General features: G+C 47.4%; 1 protein-coding gene across 2 annotated transcripts in view; it reads right to left on the reverse strand.

Annotated features, from left to right (window-relative positions):
* The window catches only part of SAMD4A (sterile alpha motif domain containing 4A), a 212,002-nt gene extending 186,808 nt beyond the window's left edge, over window positions 1-25,194 (reverse strand). For both annotated transcript variants that reach the window (XM_040969586.1, XM_040969585.1), the window contains exon 1: window positions 24,873-25,194. In XM_040969586.1, coding sequence (XP_040825520.1) covers window positions 24,873-25,068 — 196 coding nt within the window. In that variant the 5' untranslated portion in view covers window positions 25,069-25,194. The remainder of the gene's footprint in view (window positions 1-24,872) is intronic.
* Window positions 25,195-25,526: the final 332 nt, after the last annotated feature.

The raw sequence follows: 25,526 nt of genomic DNA on the forward strand, positions 1-25,526 counted from the left end.
TCCGGAAGAGGTTCCTGGTTCCCGGTTTCAGATCGGAGAAGCACTGGCCATTGTGGTTACTTGGGGTGTGAATTATCGGATGGAAGATCTTCCTCTCTGTCTCTCCTCCTCCTCTCTGTATATCTGACTTTGTAATAAAAAATAAATAAATCTTTAAAAAAAAAAAGAAATACAGAAATTTTAGTCAGCCTTACTAGATTTTTTTTAGCTCAGTCATTTATTCAGCATATATATATGGTTAGTGCCAATCCTGGGTCTGTTTTCATCATGTCCCCCAACAGCAAGGAGATGGTGTCTAGGTGACTATGCACACATACGACAGGGAGACAGTTCTCCAGCAGACACTGTCCTCAAACGGCAGGGGAACATCTGATAGGTCTGTGCTGGGACAGTCTCAGGGCTCAGGCTGGATGCTAGAAGCGACTGCTGTGTTAGGATGTGAAAGATGAGAGGGATAATGTCAGATGAAGGGCAGAAGAGTTTCCAGGCAAGAGAAAAGTATTTGCAAAACACCCAAAAAATGGCAGGGGCACGTTTTACCAGGTTGTGTTTCTAATGCTGAGTGTAGTTCCTGGCATAAGTTAAGCATTGCTTGAATGAGTGAATGAAAGAACAAAGTGGGATTTCACAAGCAATAATGTGACTGTCTTCACCGTCCAAATTCCTATTATGATACCATATAATCATTCACGGCCCTAAAGTGGAAATAAACCTTATGACATGCATTATTTGCAGGGTTCCTCAAACTTAAAAAGTTCTAATGTGAGTAACGCACATCTCTGTCACTTAAATTCCAATGCCAAAATTAAGCGCCAACAAGTTGCTGACATGTCAGTATGGCTGAGACTAGTTTAACATTTTAAATTCATTCATGATTCAGTCATCTTGTCACAGGGACTATTTTAATGTATTCCCAAGGGAAAGAGTACAACCACCAATTAGATCTGATTCAGCAGCAAAAATTTAACCTCGTGGGCTTGCACTGCTTCCCTTTTGTAAGCTCTCCTTTCTGTTACACCTTCCCCACCCAACAAGGTCTGTCCCATTATTGGTACTTCTCAGCTTGCTGCTACACAGGATAAACGGCACAAGGTCTGAATTCTGCCTCGGTTTGTACACTCACTGATCATCCCAGGACCAGCAGCAATTTTAACGAGTGGCACTGTTGCTCTGTACCTTACCCAGACAACATATGCTAAAACAGGCAGGATGAGCGGATACAGAGGCATGCTATTAAGATACCAGCTGACATGCCAATGTTTCACAGCTTATTGCTGAGGGTCAGTACTCACCCACCAGCTCCTGACCCCAGCTTCCTGTTAATGCAAACCCTCAGAGGCTGCAATGACAGCTCAGGTGTTTGGGTCCCTGGCCCTCCCACACGGAGGGGCCTGGATTGAGTTTCCAGCTCCTGCCTTCAGCCTAAGCCCTGGCTGTTGCAAGCACTGGGAAATGAACCAGCAGACGAGGGAGTTCTATCTTTCTATATCTCTCTCTGCCACTCATATTAATTAATTCATCATAAAAATTTGAAATCTTCTAAAAAAAAACATACAAGTGGGAATAGAACCATTAACAGTGGTCATCTAGGGGAGGGCTTTGTGGTATAACAGGTAAAGCTGCTCTCTGCAAAGCCAGCACCCTCAAGGGCACCAGTTCATGCCCCAATTGCTCTATTTCCAATCCAGCTCCCTGCTGGGGACCTGGGAAACGCAGTAGAAGATGGTCCAAGTCTCCTGCCACCCATGTGGGAGACCTGGATGAAGCTCCTGACTCCTGAACTTGGCTTGGCCCAGCTCTGACCACTGTGACCATGCGGCTGAGAACAGGCAGAGGAAGAAGAGCTGTGTGTGTGTGTGTGTGTGTGTGTGTGTGTGTGTGTGTGTGTGCGTGCAATGTACATCTTCCTTTCTCTCTGTAACAAGAAAATAAATCTTTTTTAAGAAATGGTCATCTGGTAAGGAAAGTGATGGGTTAGGTTATAGAGACTTACCCTCCTCTACTACAAATCTCTGAAAATCAACTTTTAAAATCTCACTTGTGTAAAGAAGGCACAGAGACACCTTCCTAGAGTGGACAGGCGCATGAGTAACTTTTCACGATCTGGCCTGGAAATTGGAAGATGCTGCATGAGACATGCGCCACCCCCATGAGGGCGTCAGTAATCCTGCCTGCACCTCCACAGTCTCCCAGCAGCAGCAGCTCTGACTGCCCCCTCAGCGCATCCTAAGGATCTGCTAACATCACACCAAAATCAGCTGGAGAGAAACGCTGTGCATCCTGGGGTCAGGAGTGCCTTAGTTGTTCATCAGTCTAGCCGCCAAAAGATGACCATTCCTCAATCACTGTTAAGCGGAACTAAGCATTTGTAAAATGATTTTCTAAAGGGCAAAGATTGTAATTTACCAAATGTCACTTCTGAAGTTATTTGCTCTTTTCTCCTGTAAGTTCTTTAAATCATCTAGAAAGTAAGCACTCCCTTTCTTACAATGCCAGTTTGCAGTTTTATCTACTCTAAAGAAATGAATAGAAAAAATGAACTTGTTATTATAATTCATTTGAGACCCATTCTGGCTAATATGAGAAATACTGGATGGATGGAAAAAAGAAAAATGGCAAGGGAAACAGGCACGGATACGAAATACAATCAAAATGCCAGAGTATGAAACTAACAATAATCAAGAATGACTTAATCATGGAGAAATTAATTAGGTTCTCCAGGAAGCAAGAATAATAATTATGACCAGAAGAATAAAAACATAAGCATCCATAATTATAGGAAACTAGAAATCATCCGAATTTTCAATAACAGAAATAGTTAAGTGAATTATGTATTGTCCAAACAGTGGAATGGTATGCATTCATTACAAAACAGAACAGAATACTGGTAATTATTGAAACTGAATATTTAAGGGTTTATTACATCATTCTATTTTTTGTATCTTTATAGAAAAATATTTTGTCAGACTACCAACACAGAAAAATATCCACAATATAACATGAACTGAAACATGGAGAAAAAGACAAAAAAAAAATAAACCATAGAAAACACAGGCTCATTATTTTTGCTACAAATGCAAATAAACACAAATAAACTCAGAGAAGCCAGCATGAAAAGAAGTACACTGAAATGATACGTGAGAAGAAGCCCGGGGTAGCAGATAATGGATGACCTACCACGTTCTCTCTTTTTGCTTCTCTGTACTTAAAAACATCTTGATGATGAACATCTTTCACTCTGGAAATCAGCAAAAATATGGACAGGAAAGGATTCGTAGTTAAGGAAGGAGAGAACACTGCAAGAAGACTGACATGTGCCTGAGCTTGGGACACAGACAGCGCATAGAGATAAAAACCCTAAAATCCAGGGCAGGCATTGGACTTTGTGGGACCATGTACCACAGTGGAGAGCCCGGGTGTGACTCATGCCTGACTCCGGACACCAGCTCTGTGCTAATGCAGACCCTGGGAGGTAGCAGTTGACAACCCCCATGACTGAGTTTTGGGCACCCTTGCGGGAGACTTGAATTGAGTTCTCAGCTCACAACTTCTGTCTGAGCCCAACCCCAGTCACTGGGGAATGCACCTGCAGGTTGGAATGTTTTCTCATGCACTCACTCATAGATAGATAGATAGATAGATAGATAGATAGATAGATAGATAGATAGATAGACAGACAGATAGATAGATTAGATACCAAGACAAGCTTGCCATTTGAGGAAACAATTTAAACATAAAGAGACTTCAATATGTATTGAATGAGTTCTTCCAAGTGCTAGAGTAGGTGCCAAGACACAGAAGGTCACAGAGCTATGGTGGTCAAGAACCAGTGACCAGTGACCTTAGCAGGCTGTCGGGCAGGCTGGGCTATGATGGACAAGTGGGACTTGCGCGCAAGATGGAGAGTGTGGTGCAGTAAGGGTAGTGGGAGCCTAGGCAGGCACCCAAGGAGGAGGACTCAGAGCGACACATTTACACTTTGGCTGAAACAGGCTCTTGCAAAAGTGCCATGCGTGGGGAAAATGGGGGGTTCAAAATTAGGTTAGAGTCAAAGTTTTCCACTCTGTCAGATTCCAAATCTCCCGCACCATCCTGAACTGAAACAACACAGACAGTATGACCTCATCTACATGTAAGTGTAATAAATCAACGTTATGACCTGGCCATAATACAAAGGAGAAATAAAAGGGAAATAGAAAGAGATGACGTGCATCCTACCCCATAAATGTCCAGGCATGGGTCTCTTGCACAGACCATGAAGGGTCAGACCCTGGCCCTGAAGCCACGATCACTCTGAGTGTGACACAGCACATGCTGGCAGACTGATACACCAGTAGTCACACCAGTGGGAGGAAGGGATGTGGCTAACGCCTTGAGCAAAACAAAATGCAGGTTTCCTTCCATTTGAATTGTGCAAAAATTGCCTTTTGCCTATAGGTTCAGTTCTAGGCTCCAACGATGACGAACAGTTTGCTCACTTCCCTGCTGCCTAACAGGCATCTGAAAATCCAGAAGGATGGGGAGTGGCTGCCTTGCACCCTGTAGGACTTCCAGCACCCTTCGGCCTGCCTACTGAATGCCAGCGGCAAGTCACCCTGGATATTATGAAAACCAAATGGACTTCCACAGATGTCCAGAGCCCAGGGCAGCCTTGCTGAGCACTGCTGGGATGGAGCTAGGCTGAGCCATGCTCAGCAGGGACAACACCAGCATGGACCAGACACTGTGTGTTGCTACCACTGCAGGGTGGTGGGGGGGATCCCACTCTTCCCAGACCAGGGGATGACCTCACAGCAGTCCCTCACACGTCATCCCCTTGGCACACCACTGCCAGAGATCTCCAAAGGCTTGAAAGACAAGCTCTCGTGGTAGCTGCAGTATATGTCACAGAAGGCCTGCAATGAAGAACTCAGCTTTCAAGAATATCTAAGTCCCCCTTGGCATCTCTCAAAGAACTGAAGTTAATAATTGAATGATTACTAAATCAGGAAAAGAAAGCTAGGAAGAAAGGGCCCTAGAACATGGCCATTTCTCAAACCCTAGGACAGCCTTGGGCTACCTGCGGAAGGAGGCAACCATGGGAAGGACTTAGGAGCTGGGACTCTGGGAAATACATGGCTCTGGGGTTGACTGCATTTGGGTTTGCAGGCCACTCATTGTAAGGTCAGGCAAAGTCCATCGCGTCACTCCTTACAAGGATGAAGGAAAACTGACAAGTGGCCCTGACCAGCTGAGAGGGGAAAGACAAAAATGGCAGTCAAGAGAGAGCACAGAGGCTGGCTAGCCAGCCTCTTCCACCTTTAAAACCCAAGCCTTTCTTGGGCTTTCTGTGCTCTTACCCTGTTTTATTCTCATCACACTTATCACCATCTCTGTGTGAGCTACATGACATGCATGCAAATACCCAGTGAATAAACTCACAACACATATTTACTGCAAATATGCTGTACTCTACATGCTGTACTATTTCCGATGCTGGGGAAGAAACAGTCATAAAAAAAAATCTCCTTTGGGTGGGACCTTCGGATAACGAACAACAGTGAAGCAAAATGCACACTGTATGTGATGAACACCACGGTAAAGTAATTCAGGGCCAGGGGTTGGGGAGAATATCAGGAGACCTCTCTGAGGAGTTGAGACCCTACGGACATGGAGAAGTGAGCTGCGCACACATCCAGGGCAGGAACTCCTCCTGCCTGACAAGGAAATGACACTCAGGCTGTCACCACTTGCTAAACAGATCAAAGCAATGCACTTCACTTTCAAATTGGGGATATGGGAGGAGCTATGTCTTACAGACAGATTCTCAATTTTTTTTTCTTTTAATGATGTATTCATTCATTTGAAAGTAAGAGTTTCAGAGAGAGAGGAAGAGACACAGAGGGAAAGAGATCTTCCATTCACTTATTTGTTCCACAGATGGATACAGTGGCCAGAGGTAGGCCAGGCAAACCAGGAGCCAGGAGCTTCTTGAGTCTCCCACGTGTGTGCATTTGGACCTTCTGCTGCTTTCCCAGGCACATCAACAGACTAGAAAGGAAGCAGCCCAGGGCTGGAACTAAAGCCACTGCCTGCAACACTGGCATCCCATATCGATGCTGGTTCACATTCTGGCTGCTTCATTTCCAACCAGCTCCCTGTTATGACCTAGAAAAAGCAGCAGAACATGGTCCAAGTGTTTTTCCCCAGCCACCCACACGGGAGATTCAGATGGAGCCCCTGACTCTGACCTGGCTCAGCTCTGGCTGGCGCAGCTATCCGGGTAGTGAAGCAGCAGACAGAAGATCTCTTTGTCTCCCCCCTCTCTCTCTGTTAACTCTTCCTTTCAGATAAGTAGACAAGCTCCATATAGAATCATTTACCCACTCTTAGCATATATCCTACCTCTAGGTGTCTTAAGTTGGCACACAATGACAAAACTAACTGAACCAGGAGTGTACGACAAGATGTATATCTTTCTCATAAAATTAATATAAATCTTAACAACAAAAATGGAAAAGGATGAAACTAACTGAGCCAGGAGTGTATGACAAAGACAACATCAAAGAAATGGCACCTGAAATCAACGCAAATCTGTCAAATCCACAATGGCCTCTCCATCGCAGCAAAGAGAAGCATACTTAAATGTTCTGAGGAACACTCCCTGGTCCAACCTCTAAGAAGGATGTTACAGTTAATACACAGTGTAGGCAAAATTTGCACAATGCACCATGTAGAAAACACATCTATAGGTCCTGGTGCAGTAGCCTAGTAGCTGAAGTCCTTGCCTTGAATGTGCCAGGATCCCATATGATCTCCGGTTCATGTCCCAGCTGCTCTACTTCCCATCTCACTCCCAGTCTAAGAAAGCAATAGAGAACAGCCCAAAGCCTTGGGGCCTTACACCCACGTGGGAGACCCTGAAAAAGCTCCTGGCTTCTGATCAGCACAGCTCCAGCCATTTTGGACACTTGGGGAGTGAACCAGTGGATGAAAGATCTTTCTCTCTCTCTCTCTCTTTCTCTTCCTCTCTGTAAATCTGACTTCCCCCCCAAAAAATAATAAATAAGTCTTTTTTAAAAATACATCTACAGGCATACAGATGGAGGCAACAATCATACTCTAAAAGATGTTTATCACAACACTGTAAAAAACTGGAAACATCCTGTCAATACGAATAGGTTCAGTTTCATAAATGAAGGTGCAGCTATCCGATGGAATGCTCCACAGCCCTTTAAAGTACTGTTGGGAAAGAATTCATGATGATTCATAATATGTGGCATATTAAGTTTAGCAAGCCAGTGTGTATATATAATTTTTACCAAACAGCATATTTATACACACCCAGGGCATTCAAAAGTTTGTGGAAAATGCATATTATAGGAAACTATGCATGAACTTCCAAAAAAATTTTACACTAAAACAAATTACCTATTTTTAAACAAATTACTTTTAATTCCATCAAGCCATAAACTTTTCGAAGTAGCTTTATATACCACCATACAATATGTTACTACAGTCCTAATTTTGTGTACTTTTTAGATGTACTCAAATAAATAAATTTTAGATTTATTCAATAAAATGAAAAAGGTGATTATAGGCAATAATAATGTGACTTTTTTCTTTTAAAAGTCTTCCTACAATTGAAACGCAGTTACTTATATCAGAATATTGTCATTCTTTTCACCAACTGCTGATACATGATTTTCACTATTTGATACATTTTTCAAACACAGGAGAAAGTAACCTTAATAAAATAGACTTCTCAGACACAGCTGAGGTGTCAAATTCCATTTCGTCCAGTGGATGCTTCTAATTCTTCATATTATAATCTCATCTGGTATAAACTTAGAACATGCATTCCAATCAGAAAACTTGTTAATTGTGTTGCCAAGCAATTGGGTGAAGTGTACAAGTAAGTCAATCACGTTTGAAGTTAAATAATAGCCCAGACATCATTCTCTAGTCCATTCTACTCAACCAGTTTTACCTACTAGGGGTAAGCCTTGTGCAGATACGTTTGTCTGATAAAGCCCTCTTCAATGCTTTAGAACTAAGATCAAAGAAAATTCCAGTCCGAAGTGTTCATCCCAGCAGTTGCCCCTAAACTTTAAGCCCAGTAGACAACAGCTCCTCTCATAAACATTGCCCCTGCAGCGTCGGGAAGACCCTGGATGTTTCGCTGTTCAGCTGCTCTGCAAAACTCTCCACTCTGGCTCACGCGATACACTCTGCTCCCAATCCATATTCCATGGCTGCACGCAACTGGCCAAAACTACAGTCAGCCAGCCAGTCCAGCACACGGCCACAGCCCGCCTATGTGAAATAATGCAGTGCTGAATCTGAATCAAATTTCAGGGAAAGCAGGCCAACTGATGCCACCTGTTAGGAGCACAAGAACCTCTTTTAGCAGCTCGACAACAAAATACTATAAATATTCATTCCTTAGGAAATGGCTCAAAGGTCAGTTTAAATGGGGAGGATAAGGGGACAGCTGACAGTGGATGAGCCATGAAGATGTGGCACCAGCATTTGGGAGGGCAAGCAAGTAGAGGACTGTGCTGTGCACTATACCTATGCTGGGGGGCGGGGGCGAGGAGCAGCACTAATGGGCAATTTGTCTAGATGCATAATTCCTAACAGCATCACTTTTGATCATTTTACTGAGCAAACCAAAGTCATTTGGATTCTACAAAATCTTAGTTGCCTGAAGGGTGTGCACTCCTTTTCAAAAACACACATGTCACCCACAACCTCTTTAACCTCCTATAACAACAGCCTAGACTTTCAACAGCTGTCAAAATAGATTCCAGTATCCGTTCTACTCAAGTGTGTTAGAAGAAGGTCTTAAAACTGTCAGGGAGCGTGGGCATGTGGGGAACCTGCGATAAAGTGCAACCGAGTTGACTCCGCCAACATCACAGACATGGAGAAGGTTCGGGCCAGCCGAAAGAAGACAGATCAACTAGAGACAGGAGGACAAGAGGATGATCATGGGGTGTCATGGTGTCCCTTACGCCTGACACACCTGGGAATTCATGGGCAGTCCTGCTATTTCTGCAGCCACCTGACACCTGACAAGGACCTCGCTCTTCCAAAGGAGCCAGAGCAAAGGTACCTAAATGATTTTTTAAAAATTAAGTTCGTAATTTTTTTAAATATCCAATTAAAATCATTATCATCACTCTTATTATTTTTTTCAATAATTCACTTACACTTTTCACTTAGGACCACTGATTCTTCAGCTTTCTCACTTAATGCAAAACTATTTGTGAGCCAGTAGCACACATCACACCCCTTGACACTTTAAGACCTCAGCAGGCAACTCCTAATCAACAGGGCATTTCTTGTAAGACCTCAGGAGAGTCAGAGCATCAGGACCTGTGTTACCGATAGAACATTTGTTCCAATAATGTAAAGGTGCTTCACAATGCGTGTGGCAAAAATGGAATTAAAAGAGAAGCTTATTTGTGTGCAAAATTGGGGTAGAGTGGCATCTACAATTTTTTTTTTCTAACATGCATTTTCTGTGAGCTTTTGCAACTCCTTCTTCTGCACGGATTTCAAAAATTTCTTTGCACCAAAGTGAATATCTCTTTCGACTCCATGGTCCACTGACTTCCTGAAGTACTCGCGTGTAATCCACACTGAAGCTTCCCCAACTGCCCCCACAGTGGCCCTGCTGCAATGTCTGTGCCCCAGGGGATACTCAATGGTCACATCTCTGAGGGCCCCTCTAAAGCCAGGATTCAGCTAGCAGGATCGTTTCAATCCAGTCGCCAAGCACTGAGCTGACAACGTGGGGACTCCGGGGATGACACAACACCTCGGCTCTGTGCCCACCAGCGTCCCTGCTCTCCTCCAGGATTGGATGGCTGGCCAACAGCACTCACCATGTCCCCTTTGGGGAGTGCAACCGCATACTCAAGCAGCTCTCATTGGAACTCTGAGTTCCTTCCCTCCTCACCCCAGTAAAAAGTCACAGAGGGGTCAAATTTAAAAAAGCAGCAGCAGTCATTCTTGTCCTAATGGTTCGTGGGTAAAGATACACATGGCTCAGGTGCCTGTGTCCCATATCAGAATGTTTGACTTTCATTCATAGCTTCAGTTTTTGACTCCAGCCTCCTGCCAGTGCAGAGCCTGAGCAGATGATGCCTCCAATGGCTAGGTCCCATGTCACCACATGTCACCTACACCTGATTCCCAGGTTCCGGCTTCAGTCCCAGTCTCAGCTCAACCCCAGTCATGGCAGGCATTTGGGGAGTGAACCAACAGATGGGAGCTCCTCCCTTCTCCCCGCCACCCGCAAAAAAAAAAAAAAAAAAACCTTACCATAAATTCAACATCTATGTACCACAAGTATTTCTCTACAGCCCACCAGCGGTTAGCCGTTAATCACACGTGCAGCTCCAGCTGGACCTGCCTGCTCAGGACTTCAGCATTTTCCCTGTGCGGATATCATCTAGAAATACCACAAAAATCTGGAAAATGTGCTAACCTAGCTCATTCTGTCTGCCTGCCCACCACCCCGCCAACATACACAAACATAATGTAAAAATTGGGAGGTTTTTGTTAAAACAACAAGGAACAATGACAAGAAGCCTTTGTCTTGTTCCAGCTGCAACAGTTCAGTGAAAGGTAAAGAGAGCGGTAGAGCAAAGTGTCATGATTTTCTTGCACAGCTGAGGTATACAAAAACATTCAAAGGTTTTATACTGCATGGCTTTAAGCTGGCTAATGGCTTTAGCCAAATGTTATCACTGCAAAAAAAAAAAAATTGAGGGGTCTGCACTGTGGCACAGTAAGTTAAGCTTCTGCCTGTGGTACCTGATTCCACCACGCTGAGGTTCTGACTACTCCAGTTCCTATACAGCTCCCTGTTAATGTGCCTGGGAAAGCAACCGATGATGCCCCCAATTCCTTGGCCTCCTGCATCTATGTGGAAGATCCAGAAAGAAGCCCCTGGCTCCTGGCTTCAGACCAGCCCAGTTTCAGCCATTGAAGCCATTTTGGGAGTGAACCCTTAAAAGACCCCTTTCCCTCTCTGTCTCTCCTTCTCTCACTGTAAATCTGCCTTTCAAATAAAAATAAATAAATCATTTAAAAACAAATTAAGGGTCTAGCATAGTAGCCTAGTGGCTAAATCCTCACCTTGCATCCTCCAGGATCCCATACGGGGGTACCGGTTAGTGTTCTGGCTGTTCTGCTTCCCATCCAGCTCCCTGCTTGTGACCTGGGAAAGCAGTTGAGGACAACCCAAAACCGTGGGACTCTGCATCCATGTGGGAGACCCAGAAGAAGTCCCTGGCTCCTGGCTTCAGCTCTGACTCAGCTGACTGCTGTGGCCATTTGGGGAGTATACCAGCACACAGAAGATCTCTCCTTCTCTCCTTCTCTCTATATGTCTGCCTTTACAATAAAAATAAATCTTTTTTAAAGTTATTTTTAGATTTTCAATGGAAAAAGAAGCCTAGCCACATCAAGTCGTATCATATTAAAACATGATAGGGCCCGGCGCGGTGGCACAGTGGTTAAAGTTCTCGCCTTGAATGCCCGGGATCCCATATGGGCGCTGGTTCTAATCCCAGCAGCTCCACTTCCCATCCAGCTCCCTGCTTGTGCCCTGGGAAAACAGTGGAGGACGGCCCAAAGCTTTGGGACCCTGCACCTGCATGGGAGAACCGGAAGAGGCTCCTGGCTTCAGATTGGATCAACTCCAGCCGTTGCGGCCGCCTGGGGAGTGAATCATTGGACGGAAGATCTTCCTCTCTGTCTCTCCTCCTCTCTGTATATCCACCTTTCCAATAAAAATAAAATAAATCTTTAAAAAAAAAAAACAATGATATTCAAGAGGGTCACTGAAACAGACTGACAAGACTGCTCCTGAGATCAAACACATAACAGAGTAGACTGAATAACAGACTGCCATTAGGGGTCAGTGCAGTGGCATATCACGCTAATCTTCTGCCTGCGGTGCCAACATCCAGCTCGCTGCTTACAGTCTGGTAAAGCAGCAGAATACGGCTTAAGTGCTTGGGTCCCAGCATCCACATGGGAGATCCGGAAGACACTTGGTTCCCAGTTTCAGATCAGCTCAGCTCCAGCCTCTGTGGCCATTTGGTGAATGACAGCAGATGAAATATCTCTCTCTTCTCCAATTCTTTCAAGTAAAATCAATGTCTTAAAAAAAAAAAAAGATTACCATTAAAAATCCTTCACCGTCTTCTCTTAAACGCCAACATGTTAGTGACTTGAACTCGTAGCATTGCTACGGCAGTAAGGACTCCAAGTAGGTTTTGAAATAGGCGGGTGGCCTGAGGCACATTTCTGATCATCTTAGATCTTCCTCATCCATCAAATAGAAATGAGGTCTGCTTTGCAGGGTTTGCGTCATCGAGACACCATGTACAAAGCACCTACTATGTGCTTGACTTGGGTAAACGAGCTTGTTATGGAGTTATCACAACACGTTGCATTTGAAAGTCGTAGACAGTATTTCTTGGAGATAGTGTCCATGCTATCTGCATGGGGAAACATCTGCACCCAGGAAATACAAAGAAGGGGGAAGGCAGGGATTTTCATCATCCAAAAAATACCCTTACTCAGAACTACAATCTTATTCAGAACTACAGACGAGAACCAAAAAGATATGGAGATTTAGACTGTCGTTGTGAATTAACGGCGTTAACAAAAGACTAATGCACTCTGTGGCTCACAATGACCCAAAGAAAGCAATCTGACTTCAGTCCAACCCATCTTAAACATCATCTCCGTGACCCAACCTCCCCTCACCTACACAAGAACCTGGACTCACTCTGAGGATGGATTTCATACACAAAAAAGTCACAAATCCACAGCCCAAACAGGTTTAATAAATAAAAAAAAGAACTACAGGAAGAAAACACTACACATAAAAGAAGCTTTTTTGCTGCCTCCTTATTCACGCCCTTACCTACTTGCTCACTCACTCACCCAACTACACACTCCCATGTCACCCTCTCTCCTCTGCTCCTGGCAGGTCTGCTGCCTCACCTCTCCTCCCTGTTCAAAGAGGAATCCTAAAGTCAGAAGGGTCCGTGGAAGTCACCCCAGGGCTACAGCCTCTGTTAAATGAACAGGGCACAAAGCCTTGTCACGGAGAGGCACAGGCAGTGGTTCTGAGGTCCCTGGTCACTGGGAAGGCATCCATGAGGTCAGGGGTGAACATCCAGGTCCCTGGAATCCAGCAGGGGCTCAGCATAGAAGCGAACTTCAAAAAGTGCACAGAAGGGCTGGTATTGTGGCAGCATAGGTTAAAGCGTCGCCTGCAACGCCTGCAGTGCCTGCATCCCATGAGCAGAGCGCCTAGGGTTGAGCCCTGCCTCCACTTCTGATCCAGTTTTTTGCTAATGTGCCTTGGAGGCAGAAGTCAATGATGTTAAGAACTTGCACCCTGACACCCACATGGGAGATGCTTGTGGAGCTAGCTCCTGGCCATGGCCTGGCACAGCTCTGGCTTTTGCATGTACGTGTGGCATGAAGCAGCAAATGGAAAAGTTTCTCTCTCTCTCTCTCTCTCTCTCTCTCTCTCTCTCTCTCTATCTCTGTCTGCCTTCCAAATAAAGGAACAAACTTTTTGTTTCAAAATTCATTGAAAATAGAACTAAGAACTTTGATGTAAAATTTTTGAAGCCCATGTGTGGTTGCTCTTTGGCATGCACTCTCCTTGAACTTTCTGAAGACCCCTCATGTGGGACCCAGCGTTATTTAGAAGCAGTTATTTTACCTGATTTGTTTCGAGTGGCATAGAGACAGGGACAGACCCACAGTGAAAACTCACACTTGCTGGTTCAGTCACCATGTGTGTACAATGGTTCCCCCCAGGGAGACCCAGATCTCCCACCTGGGTGGCAGGGTTCCAATCACTTGAGCCAACACCTGCTGCCTTACGGATACGCATTAGCAGGAAGCAAGGGTCAACAATAGAGCCACATATGGAATCCAAGTTTTCTACAGTGGGATATGGACAGCTTAACGAGCGTCTTAACTGCTGGGCACAACACCTACCCCAGAAGCAGTTTTCTGTGCCTGGTCAATGCTGAAGGCTCACCCAGCTCTGATGGAAAATAATCCCCTGCTCCCTCTTTAGCTGCTCACATTGTCTGGGCAAATTAACCTTTAGCCAGTTTTTCTTTCCTTTGATTTAAATAAACTGCAACTTTTCCACTCACTGTCCTTTACATAGGCACACAATCAAATTCACCACCTTCAAACAAACCTTCCAAGAACCAGAAACCATTCTCTGTTCTCCACAGCCCACCCTGGCATCTGCATATCCCTCACCCACTTGCCTCTGGCCAGCAGCGGGGAGCTGGCTTCTCTGAGGAGCCACATGAGTAAGCCTTAGCCGTAGCTGAAGGACCCAGGAAGATAGACTTGTTCTGAACACAACCACTGTATTAAAAGTAACAGGCTTGTTGGCTTTGGTGGCAACCACATTGTAACTTTTTAAAATTAGAAAATCAGATATAAGAGAGAAGGAGAGAGAGAGAGAGAGAGAGGGGAAGATCTTCCATCTGCTGATTCACTCCCCAAGTGGCCCCAACGGCCAGAGCCAAACCAATCCGAAGCCAGGAGCTTCTTCCGGGTCTCCCACATGTGTACAGGTCCCAAGGCTTTGGACTGTCCTCAACTGCTTTCCCAGGTCACAAGCAGGAAGCTGGATGGGAAGCGGGGCTGCTGGGATTAGAACCGGTGCCTATATAGAATCATGGCGCGTGCAAAGCAAGGACTTTAGTCACTAGGCTACTGTGCCAGGTCCAAGCTTTAGGGTTCTTAAGAGCTGGAAGTTCGCTTCAGGTATGCTACAGCTGATCCATGCCACCCTAATTCAAGCTTGGAGAATGACGTCAACATAGAGGTCAATTTAAGGGCTTTTCCCATCACCTTGTATCCAAGTATTTCAATCATGATTTCTCATCAAACCCTCAGTTATTGCTCTCGATTCATCTACAGACAAGCATGAGGGTTCTTCCAAAATCTGTGGAAAATGCAATCATGAAAGTAAACCTGAAAAATCATGAAATTCCAAGAATTTCAAAAGATTTACTCCACAATCAAATAAGCTTTTGATTCCATCTTCTACCAACTTTCTGAGGTTCCCTTTCTGCATCTTCACCCAGCTTATGCCACAGCCCTGGCAGGGCAACCAACTTCAGGCTGGCTCAACCTGACAGCACCTGCCTCAGTGGCACCACTTCTCCAACTCTGCAGTCTAACCAGCTGCAGAAGGGGTTTGCATGCACCTATGCAAACGTGGTGATGTGGGGGCTTAGTAGGCCTCCATGGAGAAACCAGGGAGAGGGGTAAATAAAGGCCCTGTGTCCTTCAGCCACAGCTAAGGCTTATCCATGTGGCTCCTCAGAGAAGCCAGCACAGCGCCCAGTCTGAGCACTGCTGTGCTGTCTTCCTCCGTCCCCACTGCTCCCCTCCCAGCATCTTACAGCTGAATGAAGCCACCTGCAAGCTCACTGAAGGCTATGCTTTCTAAGAGCCCCAGGCCAAGTCACACTGGGTCAATACCACTCATGACGCGTAACCCTGAGGCAGAGACCACCGTGGAGGTTGGCAGCGCTCAAGTCAGGCAAGCCACACAGCCACACGCACGTGCCCACCACAGGGCTTGGTTTCACTCATGAGAAGGTGGGGACTTTGTCAAAGCTGCTGTGGAAACTTAATGCGAGAAGGACCTCCCGCGAGGACTCCTGGGACCTAGCCAGTGCACAGCTGGCTCAGTCAATGCCATTCCCCTCCTTCCCCAATTCCCTCCATCAAAGGGGAAGTGACATCACTCCTCCACATGGCCCATTCTTCCCATTCTTGGGAAATTCTTGCTGGCCCCAAGTTCTTGCTCCAAATGTCCACGAACTAAATCTTTAACTTGCCAAAATCTATTTTTCATGTTATTTAAAAGGCAGAGAAAGACCAAAACAGACACAGAGAATTCTTCCATCTGCTGCATATTTCCCAAATGCATGTGACAGCCATGCCTGGGCCAGGCTGCAGCCAGGAGCCTGGAACTACATTTGGATCTCCCGTATGAAGAGCAGGGACCTGAGCACCTGGTCATGACCTGCTGCCTTCCCACTGTGTGCATCAGCAGGAAGCTGGATCGGAAATCGAGCCAGGACTCAAACCAAGCACTCCAACATGGGATGCAGGCCTTAATAAGCCAGCAGTGGCTTAACCGCTGTGCCAAATGCCTGCCAAACAATTGTGTTTGAAACCCTTGTGGAATCTGGCACGCGGCCAGTATTCCCCTCCAGAACCCTACAATGTACAGAATCTGCTTTCTTCCTCCTCTTTCTCTTTCTCACACAGAGACAATGTCACATCTCCTGAGGTTTCCGAGGTCTCTCCTACTGTTGTATTACTCTTCAAAAATTCCACAGGGCTTCAGCCTTGCTATGTTAGTCACACATTTTACTCAAGTTGGAACCAGAGGTGTAGCATATACACTCACGCAGGCAGAAATGTACACAGGCAGTGTCAGTGTGCTGCACACACACTCACCTACACACACACACACACACACACACACACACACACACACACACTCAGATCCCACTGACAGCTTCGGCTAAGCTACCGCACAGATTTTCCATGCCATACTTTCCTGGAGGACATTAGGGAAGCAGGAAGAACTCTCTCTGTCATCTGGTCTCTGGAATGAACATTCCTGCTCTTTCCAGCTCAGATGTATAGTCCGTAGCATCAGCAAAAATCATGCAATCTTTCCTGGAGCCTCATTTTCCATGGGACACTAACCAGAAGAATGCCGGGAAATCCCAGCAGGGGGACATCCAAAAGGGCCCAGGGAAATACCACAGAGGCCTAGCTCAGGCTGCCTCAAACCCACACTGTCAGGGCAGGCTAGGAGAGACCGTTCGAAAAGCCTGGCAAGGGGCTGCTTGAAGGCAGCATCAGAACTGCTCAAATGAGTGAATGTGTAGTCACAATACAAACAATGGGCCAACTTCAGGGTCAAACCTGTAAAATGTGACAAGATCTGAGTGAATGGGGCCAACTGTGAGACACACAGGAAAATGATCCATGACTGTCAAGAGCTAACCTTGAAAACACCCATGGAAACCTGGGGTATACTACCCAGAAGGGACCCCAACACCCACTAGAAGCTCTGATGCTCTCTGGCCCCTGCTTCCAAAGACAGGCCAGCCCAGAGCTGAGCATGAACTTGTGGCAGGTTTTTCTCCCAGCAGCAAGTTCAAGGGGGTCAAGAAGAAGGGATCACCATGCTAGCCCTGGCGCCATCTGAGCCAGCCGAACACCCAGCCCCCACTAAGGGCTCCATCCCCCTCCGGACATCTGCTGGAGCCTGAAACGGTGGCAGACTGTGTACTGAGAAGACGCTGCCCTTGCGCCCAGCACCCCTGGCCACTGTTGGCCGTCACCACCTCATCTTACCTCAGAGTCTGGGAATACTGCTGGGCACTGGTTCGCAGACAAGGCACATGAACCCACACTCCCCATAAGCCTCTGTTCTGAGTTCTCATTGGTAAACAAAAGTCTTCCTACACACACTTACACCCTTGACCCCAAAAGCCACTTCCCCAAGCCCCTAGGTGATCTTCCTTCTCTAATAACCTATGATCTTTCTCCTCTAAGTGTGGTGCACAGACCGACAGCACACATGGTTCCCAGATCAGATTGGTGCAAGTGCAGGAGGCCAAGCCCCATCACGCACTGTCACCCACACCCCCTCAGTCACGTGTTTTGGAACAAGACCCCCCCCTCACAGTAATGCAGACAGAGCATTTAATATTTTGCTTACAATTGTGTTCATCCAAGAACCGTACTAAGTTCCTCCTACTGGGAGGAACCAAGACAACTTTTACTAGGTCTCAGTTCTAGGGACACTTGAGGGAGATGAACATATTTAGTGATCAAATGTCTTATTTTCCTACCTTTAAGTATATCCATAGCTTATTACAATGTCAGCATCCCACATGGATGCCAGTTTGCATCCAAGTTATTCCACTTCCCATCCTGCTCCCAGCTAATGGCTTGCGGAAAGCAGTGGAGGATGGTCCAAGTGTTTAGGACTCTTGCCATCCACATGGCAGACCTGGATGTAGTTCTAATGTTTGGGCTTTGGCTTGGCCCAGCCCCTGGCTATTCCAACCATTTGGAGAGTAAATCCACAAATGTAAGATCTCTCTATAAGTCTCATACTCTTTCAAACAAGTAAATACATCTTCAACATAAATAAATACATAGAAATCACAAATGCTTGGAATGACCCATAGATGCCAATTCCTTTGTTTATCAAGACATCCTTCCTGTGGGCAAGAGGCCTCTGCCTCCCTCTCTCTACCTGGCTCACACATCCATCTTCCAAAGGCCCAGGAACCTGTCCCTTACACGGCACAGGCATGCACAGAGCTCCCCAAGTGTGGCTGCCTTCTTGAAACTGCCATCAGCGGCACTGAAAAGCCAGGATATTGTGAGCCCTACACCTGCTTCACACAACACAGTCAAGTTCATTTCTGCCACTCAGCTCCTTGGGCTACACCATTTGCCCTCCTCTCTCCATTTTGCGAAACTCTGTTTGGTTCTCTGATCCAAAGCATAACATTTAGCACCTGCCCACAGTCTCAGGATCCCATGTGTATCAGCTAGGCCCACATGATAGCTGCAGTGTCAGTGCTTGGAGAGCAATGGGGACCCCCAGCTTCACCCTGGACACTGCACCCAGCTCTCAGTTGGGTACTCAGAGCCAGGTACCATTATAATAGTATGATCTGTGTTAAAGTAACCACTGAATGATTTTGTTTTCCCCCAATAAACTAATACCAGAAAACTGTATTAGAATATACAGAATGAATTGGCAAGGGGGACACCCAGAATCAGCTTGTGCATGCCAAGGCATCCAATGCCCTCCATAAACCAGAGGAACCAGGGTAGCCAGGGCACAGTGGGTTCAGACTCTTCCTGAGCCCCAAGTCTCCCCGAGGCTCCTCCGGAGAGCCCATTAAGTGAAAAGCTCTCTGCTCACTTACAGAAAAGTCATTGATAGCAGTTTCACACTCATCAGAGGTCACTTAAACGTTAGGGACAGGAGAGACCCTTGAAAGAGCATGGACACATTGATTTCTGTACACTAATGTGGCTTTATGATCACCACTTTACCAACAGGGAAACTACAGCTCAAAAAGGAATCGACAATCTTAGTCTGACTGCAAAATCTATTTCCTAATAATCCTAGACAGCCTACTCCACAGACCCAAATCAATGACCACCCAGACATTCCTTTCTTTCCTTAGAATGTCAACACTGCAACCCAGCTGCTTTGGGATGGTGATGCCACCTTGTGGCCACAGTGGAAGCCATCTGAATCAAGTAGGCATACTTCCATTTCTACCTCTTGGAACAACAAATGCACAGACCAGATAAACCCTCTCCCAAAAGTGTACAAAACTATATACCCACACCACACATCCCATACTATCCACATGCCAAACACACACACACACACACACACACACAAAATACTCTCCCACACTACCCAAAGACCACACACATACACACACCCCTTTCATTTCTCAGCTCCTTCCTCCTTGCCTCCTCACCTGCAGCTGCCCCTGCCTGCAGATATGCCTGGTCTCTCTGGTCCCTGCAGGACAGACTTGAAGTCCCTTCACTGGTGATATGGCAGATCCTGCACCCAGCACCTGCTTCTGCCTTCTCACCTCTCGGAGCTCTGCACATGGCACCCTTCCAGCCACTCTGAACTCCCCATTTCCTACATACGGTCAGCCACTTTCACAGAGCACGTTTTTTGGTGTTTTACCAACTCTACTTCTCCTGCCCTGAAAAATGCCTACCCACTTGCTCTCTCCAATCCTTTTTACCTAATGAACCAACCCCCCTGCCCTACCAAGCAGCTCACCACCAGGTCGACCAATTCCTAAGGTCCCTGACCCCGTGTCCAGGTCACCAGCTCAACACTGACCGCACCTGCCAGACACCAGGCACGGGAATACGGTGAATCGCCTTTGCATAACACAGGACCAGGAAAATAGTTGGCAGTCAAAGATTAATTGTTGAGTGAATCAACAGATGAAACAACCACAAAGATCTACAAACACAATCTTACCCATACATCAGGAAGACCTTTCACCATCATCCTCTGCCATTCCCATTGTGTCCTCTTCGGGTCCACAAGTCTCCCCTCCTCAGGCACCAGCATTTCAGCTAATCCTCTCTCCTAAAATGATTCACAATCTTTTGGCCATTTGTTTACTACAAATACATACAAGCTCCTCATGAAACATGTGCTAGGTGGCTGGTTAAAAGGCTTTGTGGATTAGCTTGGGAAATTTCATTTATTGCCCTGTTCCTTTCTTTTTTTTTTTTTAAAGATTTTATTTTATTTTTATTGGAAAGTCAAATATACAGAGAGAAGGAGAGACAGAGAGGAAGATCTTCCGTCTGATAATTCACTCCCAAAGTGATTGCAACGGCCAATGCTATGCCGATCCAAAGCCAGGATCCAGGAACCTCCTCCAGGTCTCCCACATGGGTGCAGAGTCCCAAGACTTTGGGCCATTCTCAACTGCTTTCCCAGGCCACAAGCAGGGAGCTGGATGGAAGTGGAGCTGCCGGGATTAGAGCTGGCGCCCATCTGGGATCCCGGGCATGCAAGGTGAGGACTCTAGCCGCTAGGCCACGCCACCAGGCCCTATTGCCCTGTTTCTAAGGAAAATCATATTTCAGGCACAAATAGCCAAAGTCGGAAATAAACAATCTGTGGGCCCAGAGCAATAGCCTAGTGGCTAAATCCGCACCTTGCATGCACTGAGATCCCATATGGGCACCAGTTTGGATCCCGGCTATATTCTGGCAGTTATGGCTACTTTGGGAATGAGCCAATATATGAAAGCTCTTCCTCTCTGTATCTCCTTCTCTATGTGTATCTGCCTTTCCAGTAAAAATAAATGAATCTCTGTTAAAAATTTTAAAAATAAAAAATTCAAAACAACCTATTTTCTTTGGGGGTGTGGAGGAACTGCAGGCAAGGCCAGCAAAAGTCCTTCTTGCAACTGCAAGTATCGAACGACCCACAAAGTGAGACTGCTCAGAAGTCTCTAAGCTAATCCCAGGCTGGGAGCTGAAGGGCCCTTATCTACAGTACAGAAGGTGCTGGAATCAAGCTCCTACTTAGAAGAAGGACCATGATCAATACCCAAAAGACAAACACAAATGCACACCCAGGGGCAACACTTCTGGGTCTCTGGTGACCATGAACCTGAAGCAAAGAATCAGCCATGAATCACCAGAGTGCACACAGATATAAGAGAATGAAAAGCTCATATTAAAGCACAGATTTCAAATAAGCCATGGGTAAGGATGCAGTAGCTCTATTCCACAGTGCAGATAGCAGAGCCAAATTCACAGCACTATGAATTACATTTCCTTATTCTGCTAAAATCCAGTTCGTGCTATGAATTTGGTTCTCACTCACCGAGTTTTAAAATCTCTATGTGATAGAAGAGATAGGTGTGTGTGTGTGTGTGTGTGTGTGTGTGTGTGCGCTTAGTTGATGATTATACAATAAATGATACAAGATGACTGATACAGGAAATCTCAGCCGGCCAATGAATGACTCATTCTACACATTTCTCCTCTGAATTGGTAAGAAGAGCCTGACACACCAAAACAGCTTTGGAGCTTAATTATCTTGGGTGTAAATATTTTCAAAGTTTATTGTACATTTCCCTGCCTTCTCAAAGAATATGTTCGAAAATGTATCCCTTTTGTATGTCCGTGTCATCACTGGCTATCAGTGATTGCTGGCTTACTCTGCCACACAGTGATATGCAGGCGCCCCACCGATGTTCCCACACTAACGTTCCCAAGCATTTGGTGCGCTGGCTCCCATTCTGGTGTCTGGAGTTACAGCTTTTCTTGTCGCTTTCCTGCTTTGTGGGCTGTCAGGAGTCCTGGCTCACTGCTGTTACAGCAACCTAAACATGCTACCTCATACACACCACAGTTTTTGGTTTTTTTGGTTTTTTTTTTTTCAAACAAAGAAAAACTTAAGGGTCTGGCACTTGCAGCAGCAGTGAGGCCTCCACCGAGGACACCCACACTCCTTGTGGGAGTTCCCAGGCTCCAGTCCCAGCTCCACTCAACTCCAGCTTCCTGCTAATGTCCACTGTGTGAGGCAGCAGGTGACGGCTCAGATGCCACCCCGTAGGGTCCCTGCTACCCACGTACACCTGGACAGAGTTCCCAGCTCCTGGCTTTGGCCCAGGCCTTGCCAGCCTTGGCTGTTGACAGCTATTTGTAGGAGGAATCACCAGTAGATAGTGTCTCTCTCTCTCTCTCTCTCTCTCTCTCTCTCTCTCTCTCTCTCAGCTTCCCTTTCCCTCTCTCTCTCTCTTTAATATCCACTTGCTAAGTGGAAAATTTCACCCCCTTCCTGGTTTTTGGCTGGGGTCCTGACCCGGACAATGACACACTACAGACTCAGACATTCAATGACAATCTCAGATGCTCTCTGATCCTCACATCCCAGAAGTAACCACCTGCCCCATCTCCGCCATCACAGGCCCTCCCTGATGACTCTGGACCAACAACTGCTCAGGTGTCCATGCGGGATGAGAGGTCAACACAGGGCCTGCTGTTGTGGCACAGCACATTAAGCTGCCACCCGTGCAGCCTGCATCTCACAGAGTTGCCAGGTTGTGTCCCAGCTGCCCAGCTGCCCCATTTCTGATACAGCTCCTTGTTACTATGCCTAGAAAAGCAGCTAAGGATGATCCCAAGGGCTTGGAACCCTGTGCCTACATGCTAGACCCAAATGGAGTTCTTGGCTTTGGCCTGGTCCAGCCTGGACACTGGTTCCACTTGGGGAGCAAACCAGCGGATGGAAGACCTCTCTCTCCTTCTCTCTTCGTATAACTGCCTCTCAAGTAAATAAATAAATCTTAGCAAAAAAGATCAACCCAGAAATGAGAAGATGGTCCCTATAGTTCACATATCTACCTCATACAGCAGCATGAAGTAGTAGGTATTATTTACCAAAAAGTATAAGAAAAATTTTTTCAGGTGAAAAAAAAAATTCCCTGCTGATTTACAAGTAACTCACAAGTCCAATTTTTGGTATCAGATGACAAGATTCTTAAACTAAGTCACTTATCTTAACACCATACATCCACCAGCTTTCCTCAATAACCTCACCCAATTGGACAATGGTCCTCTCCCTTCCTCCAGGGGAAATAAATAAATAAATAAATGTCGCCCAACCCAGTAGGAACCTAAAAGTGAACCAGCACAAGAGCGTTCCAAGGGACCCTTCCAGCAGCAAAGCCACGCATGCACCACCAAGTACTGGAATCCTTTGCATTTGGTAACACGGTAAAGTTTATGTAATCTTATTTGTCAAGCCTGAGAAGGCAAAACCAGGCAGGTGAACAAGGCTGATGGTTGCTGCTGTGGATGAGGGTGCCAAGCCAGCAGATCTGTGGGGACCTTAGGACTACTTCAGGAGGAGGCCAGTCCCTCTGCTGTTTATAAACCGGGGAGCTTCACCAAGGGGGACCTGCCACAGGCAGCCCCAGGGCGGCAGTGGGGAGTCAGGAAGGCCTCCAGGCTGGGGCTGCCTGGCCTCTCCCGTCCTTGGGACCGCAAGGTCCTTTGGGTGCAGTCCCTTGTGGTCAGGAAAAGGACTGTGAGGATTTCCAGCAGACACTTTCACCCTCGTATGCTATATATGGCAACATCCCATTCTAGGGTTTTCAGCATCACACCAGAAGCCATTCCATGCCAGGGAGGGGAGGGAAGCGGACGGCAGGGCAGGGGGAATCTGGCTCTCCCTCCTGTGGGAGCTAGGTGAACTTACTCCCTTCGGTGTACCCCAGGCCCCTATTCCCTGGAGCCCAAGACCCAATCAACAAATGGCAGCCCTGAGAAGCACACAGGCCGCTCTCTCCCTCCCCCCAACCCCGGGCAGGGACCCCTGCCTTCTTCCCCTCTGCATAAACACTGGGGGCGGGGCTGGGGCTCTGTGGGCAGCACTCAGGAATTCCACCGGCAGGGCCCACCCCGCCCCCACCACCCTCAGCCCTCCCCCATAGAACCCAGGATGGAATTGTACCACCTGGGCACGCAGGAGAAACTGCCGGCCCATTCACTCTGCAGATGAGCTGAGGTGCCTTTGAGCACCAGAAGACAAACTTTCCCAAGAAAACCCAAACCGGCAGCCCCCACCTGGCCTGCCTGTTACCTCCACCAGACACCCTGGCTACTAGAGCCACGTGGGAGGCGGGCGGAGGCGTGGGGACAGCAGGTGTAACCACTCCACAGCCTACCTCAAATGCAGTTCCAGCCATCCATGGGGGGGGAGGGAGCAGGGGGGCAAGGGGGGATATCAACAATAACCTTGATTCCCTTGCCTTCTCCAGGCTCGGATGTACACCTGGCACTCCCCAACCATCTCACGTGTTGCTCAAATTCAGCGAGCCACGCTGTCCAAAAGAACGAGCAGGGGTGGGGGAACAGCCCAGAAAATCCAGACTCTACGTGACCTGACTGACTTATTTCCCAGAAAGCTGCATGAGAGGGAAAAAAAAAAAAAAAGCAAATATTCACTCCACCGTGGAGACCACACCACAGGGGGACCCAGGGGTGTCCGAAGCGGCCAACGGAGGGAGCGGGAGGGGTCTGGGGGTCTCCGGGTGGGGCCAGCGGACCTCCACCACCATCCCCAGCGTACGCGTCTCCTGGAGAGGGAGGGACGGGCCAGGGTCAGGAGGCAGAGCCCAGGCTGGGGGAGCAGGGGGCGTGTGGGACCGCTGAGGCGGCGCCGGCGGCGGCAGCGGAGCACTTACCCGGGCTGTTGGCCTCGCCCTCCAGGACGTGCAGGTCGGCGCAGTCGGCCAGCGAGTGCTCCAGGCAGAGCTGCAGGAAGCGGGCCTGGGTCTGGCTCACGCGCTTGAGCAGCGACAGCAGCGCAACAGTCTGCTCGCACTCGTTCCAGCCCTTAAACCAGCCCGCCAGCACCCCGACCTGGTCGCGAAACATCATGATGAGGGGGCCGCGCTCGCTCGGCAGAGCCCCCCTTGGCGCCCCTGCGCGCGCGCGATGCGGCGCCGCGCAGCCCGGCCCGAAGTTTGGTGGAGCTGGTGGTGCTGCTGGTGGTTGTGGCGGCGGCGGCGGCGCCGCAGCCGCGGGAGAACGCGTGCGGGTTCCAAGGTGGCTGGGGGCGCCGGACGCTGTAGGTACTGCCTCCGCGCCGCCCCTCTCCGCCGAGGTCGGCTGCGTTCCGCTGGGGCTGGCCGGCTGCCCCCAGACGGCGACTGACAGTGGCGCGGAAATGTTTCGTTTTATATATATATGTATATAGTAAAATGAAAAATTATTTTTAAAAAATCTCTCGCAAGGCACACAACTGAATGAAGAACGCTCTTTCCCCCTTCTCGCGGCTTGGCGGTGGTGGTTTCCGGCGTTGCGGGGTCTCTTCCCCACTGGGCGGCAGCGCGGAC

This window comes from Ochotona curzoniae, unplaced genomic scaffold (genome assembly GCF_017591425.1).
Source record: "Ochotona curzoniae isolate NIBS_2020 unplaced genomic scaffold, NIBS_Ocur_1.0 scaffold_4701, whole genome shotgun sequence".
In the NCBI taxonomy this organism is placed as follows: Eukaryota; Metazoa; Chordata; class Mammalia; order Lagomorpha; family Ochotonidae; genus Ochotona; species Ochotona curzoniae.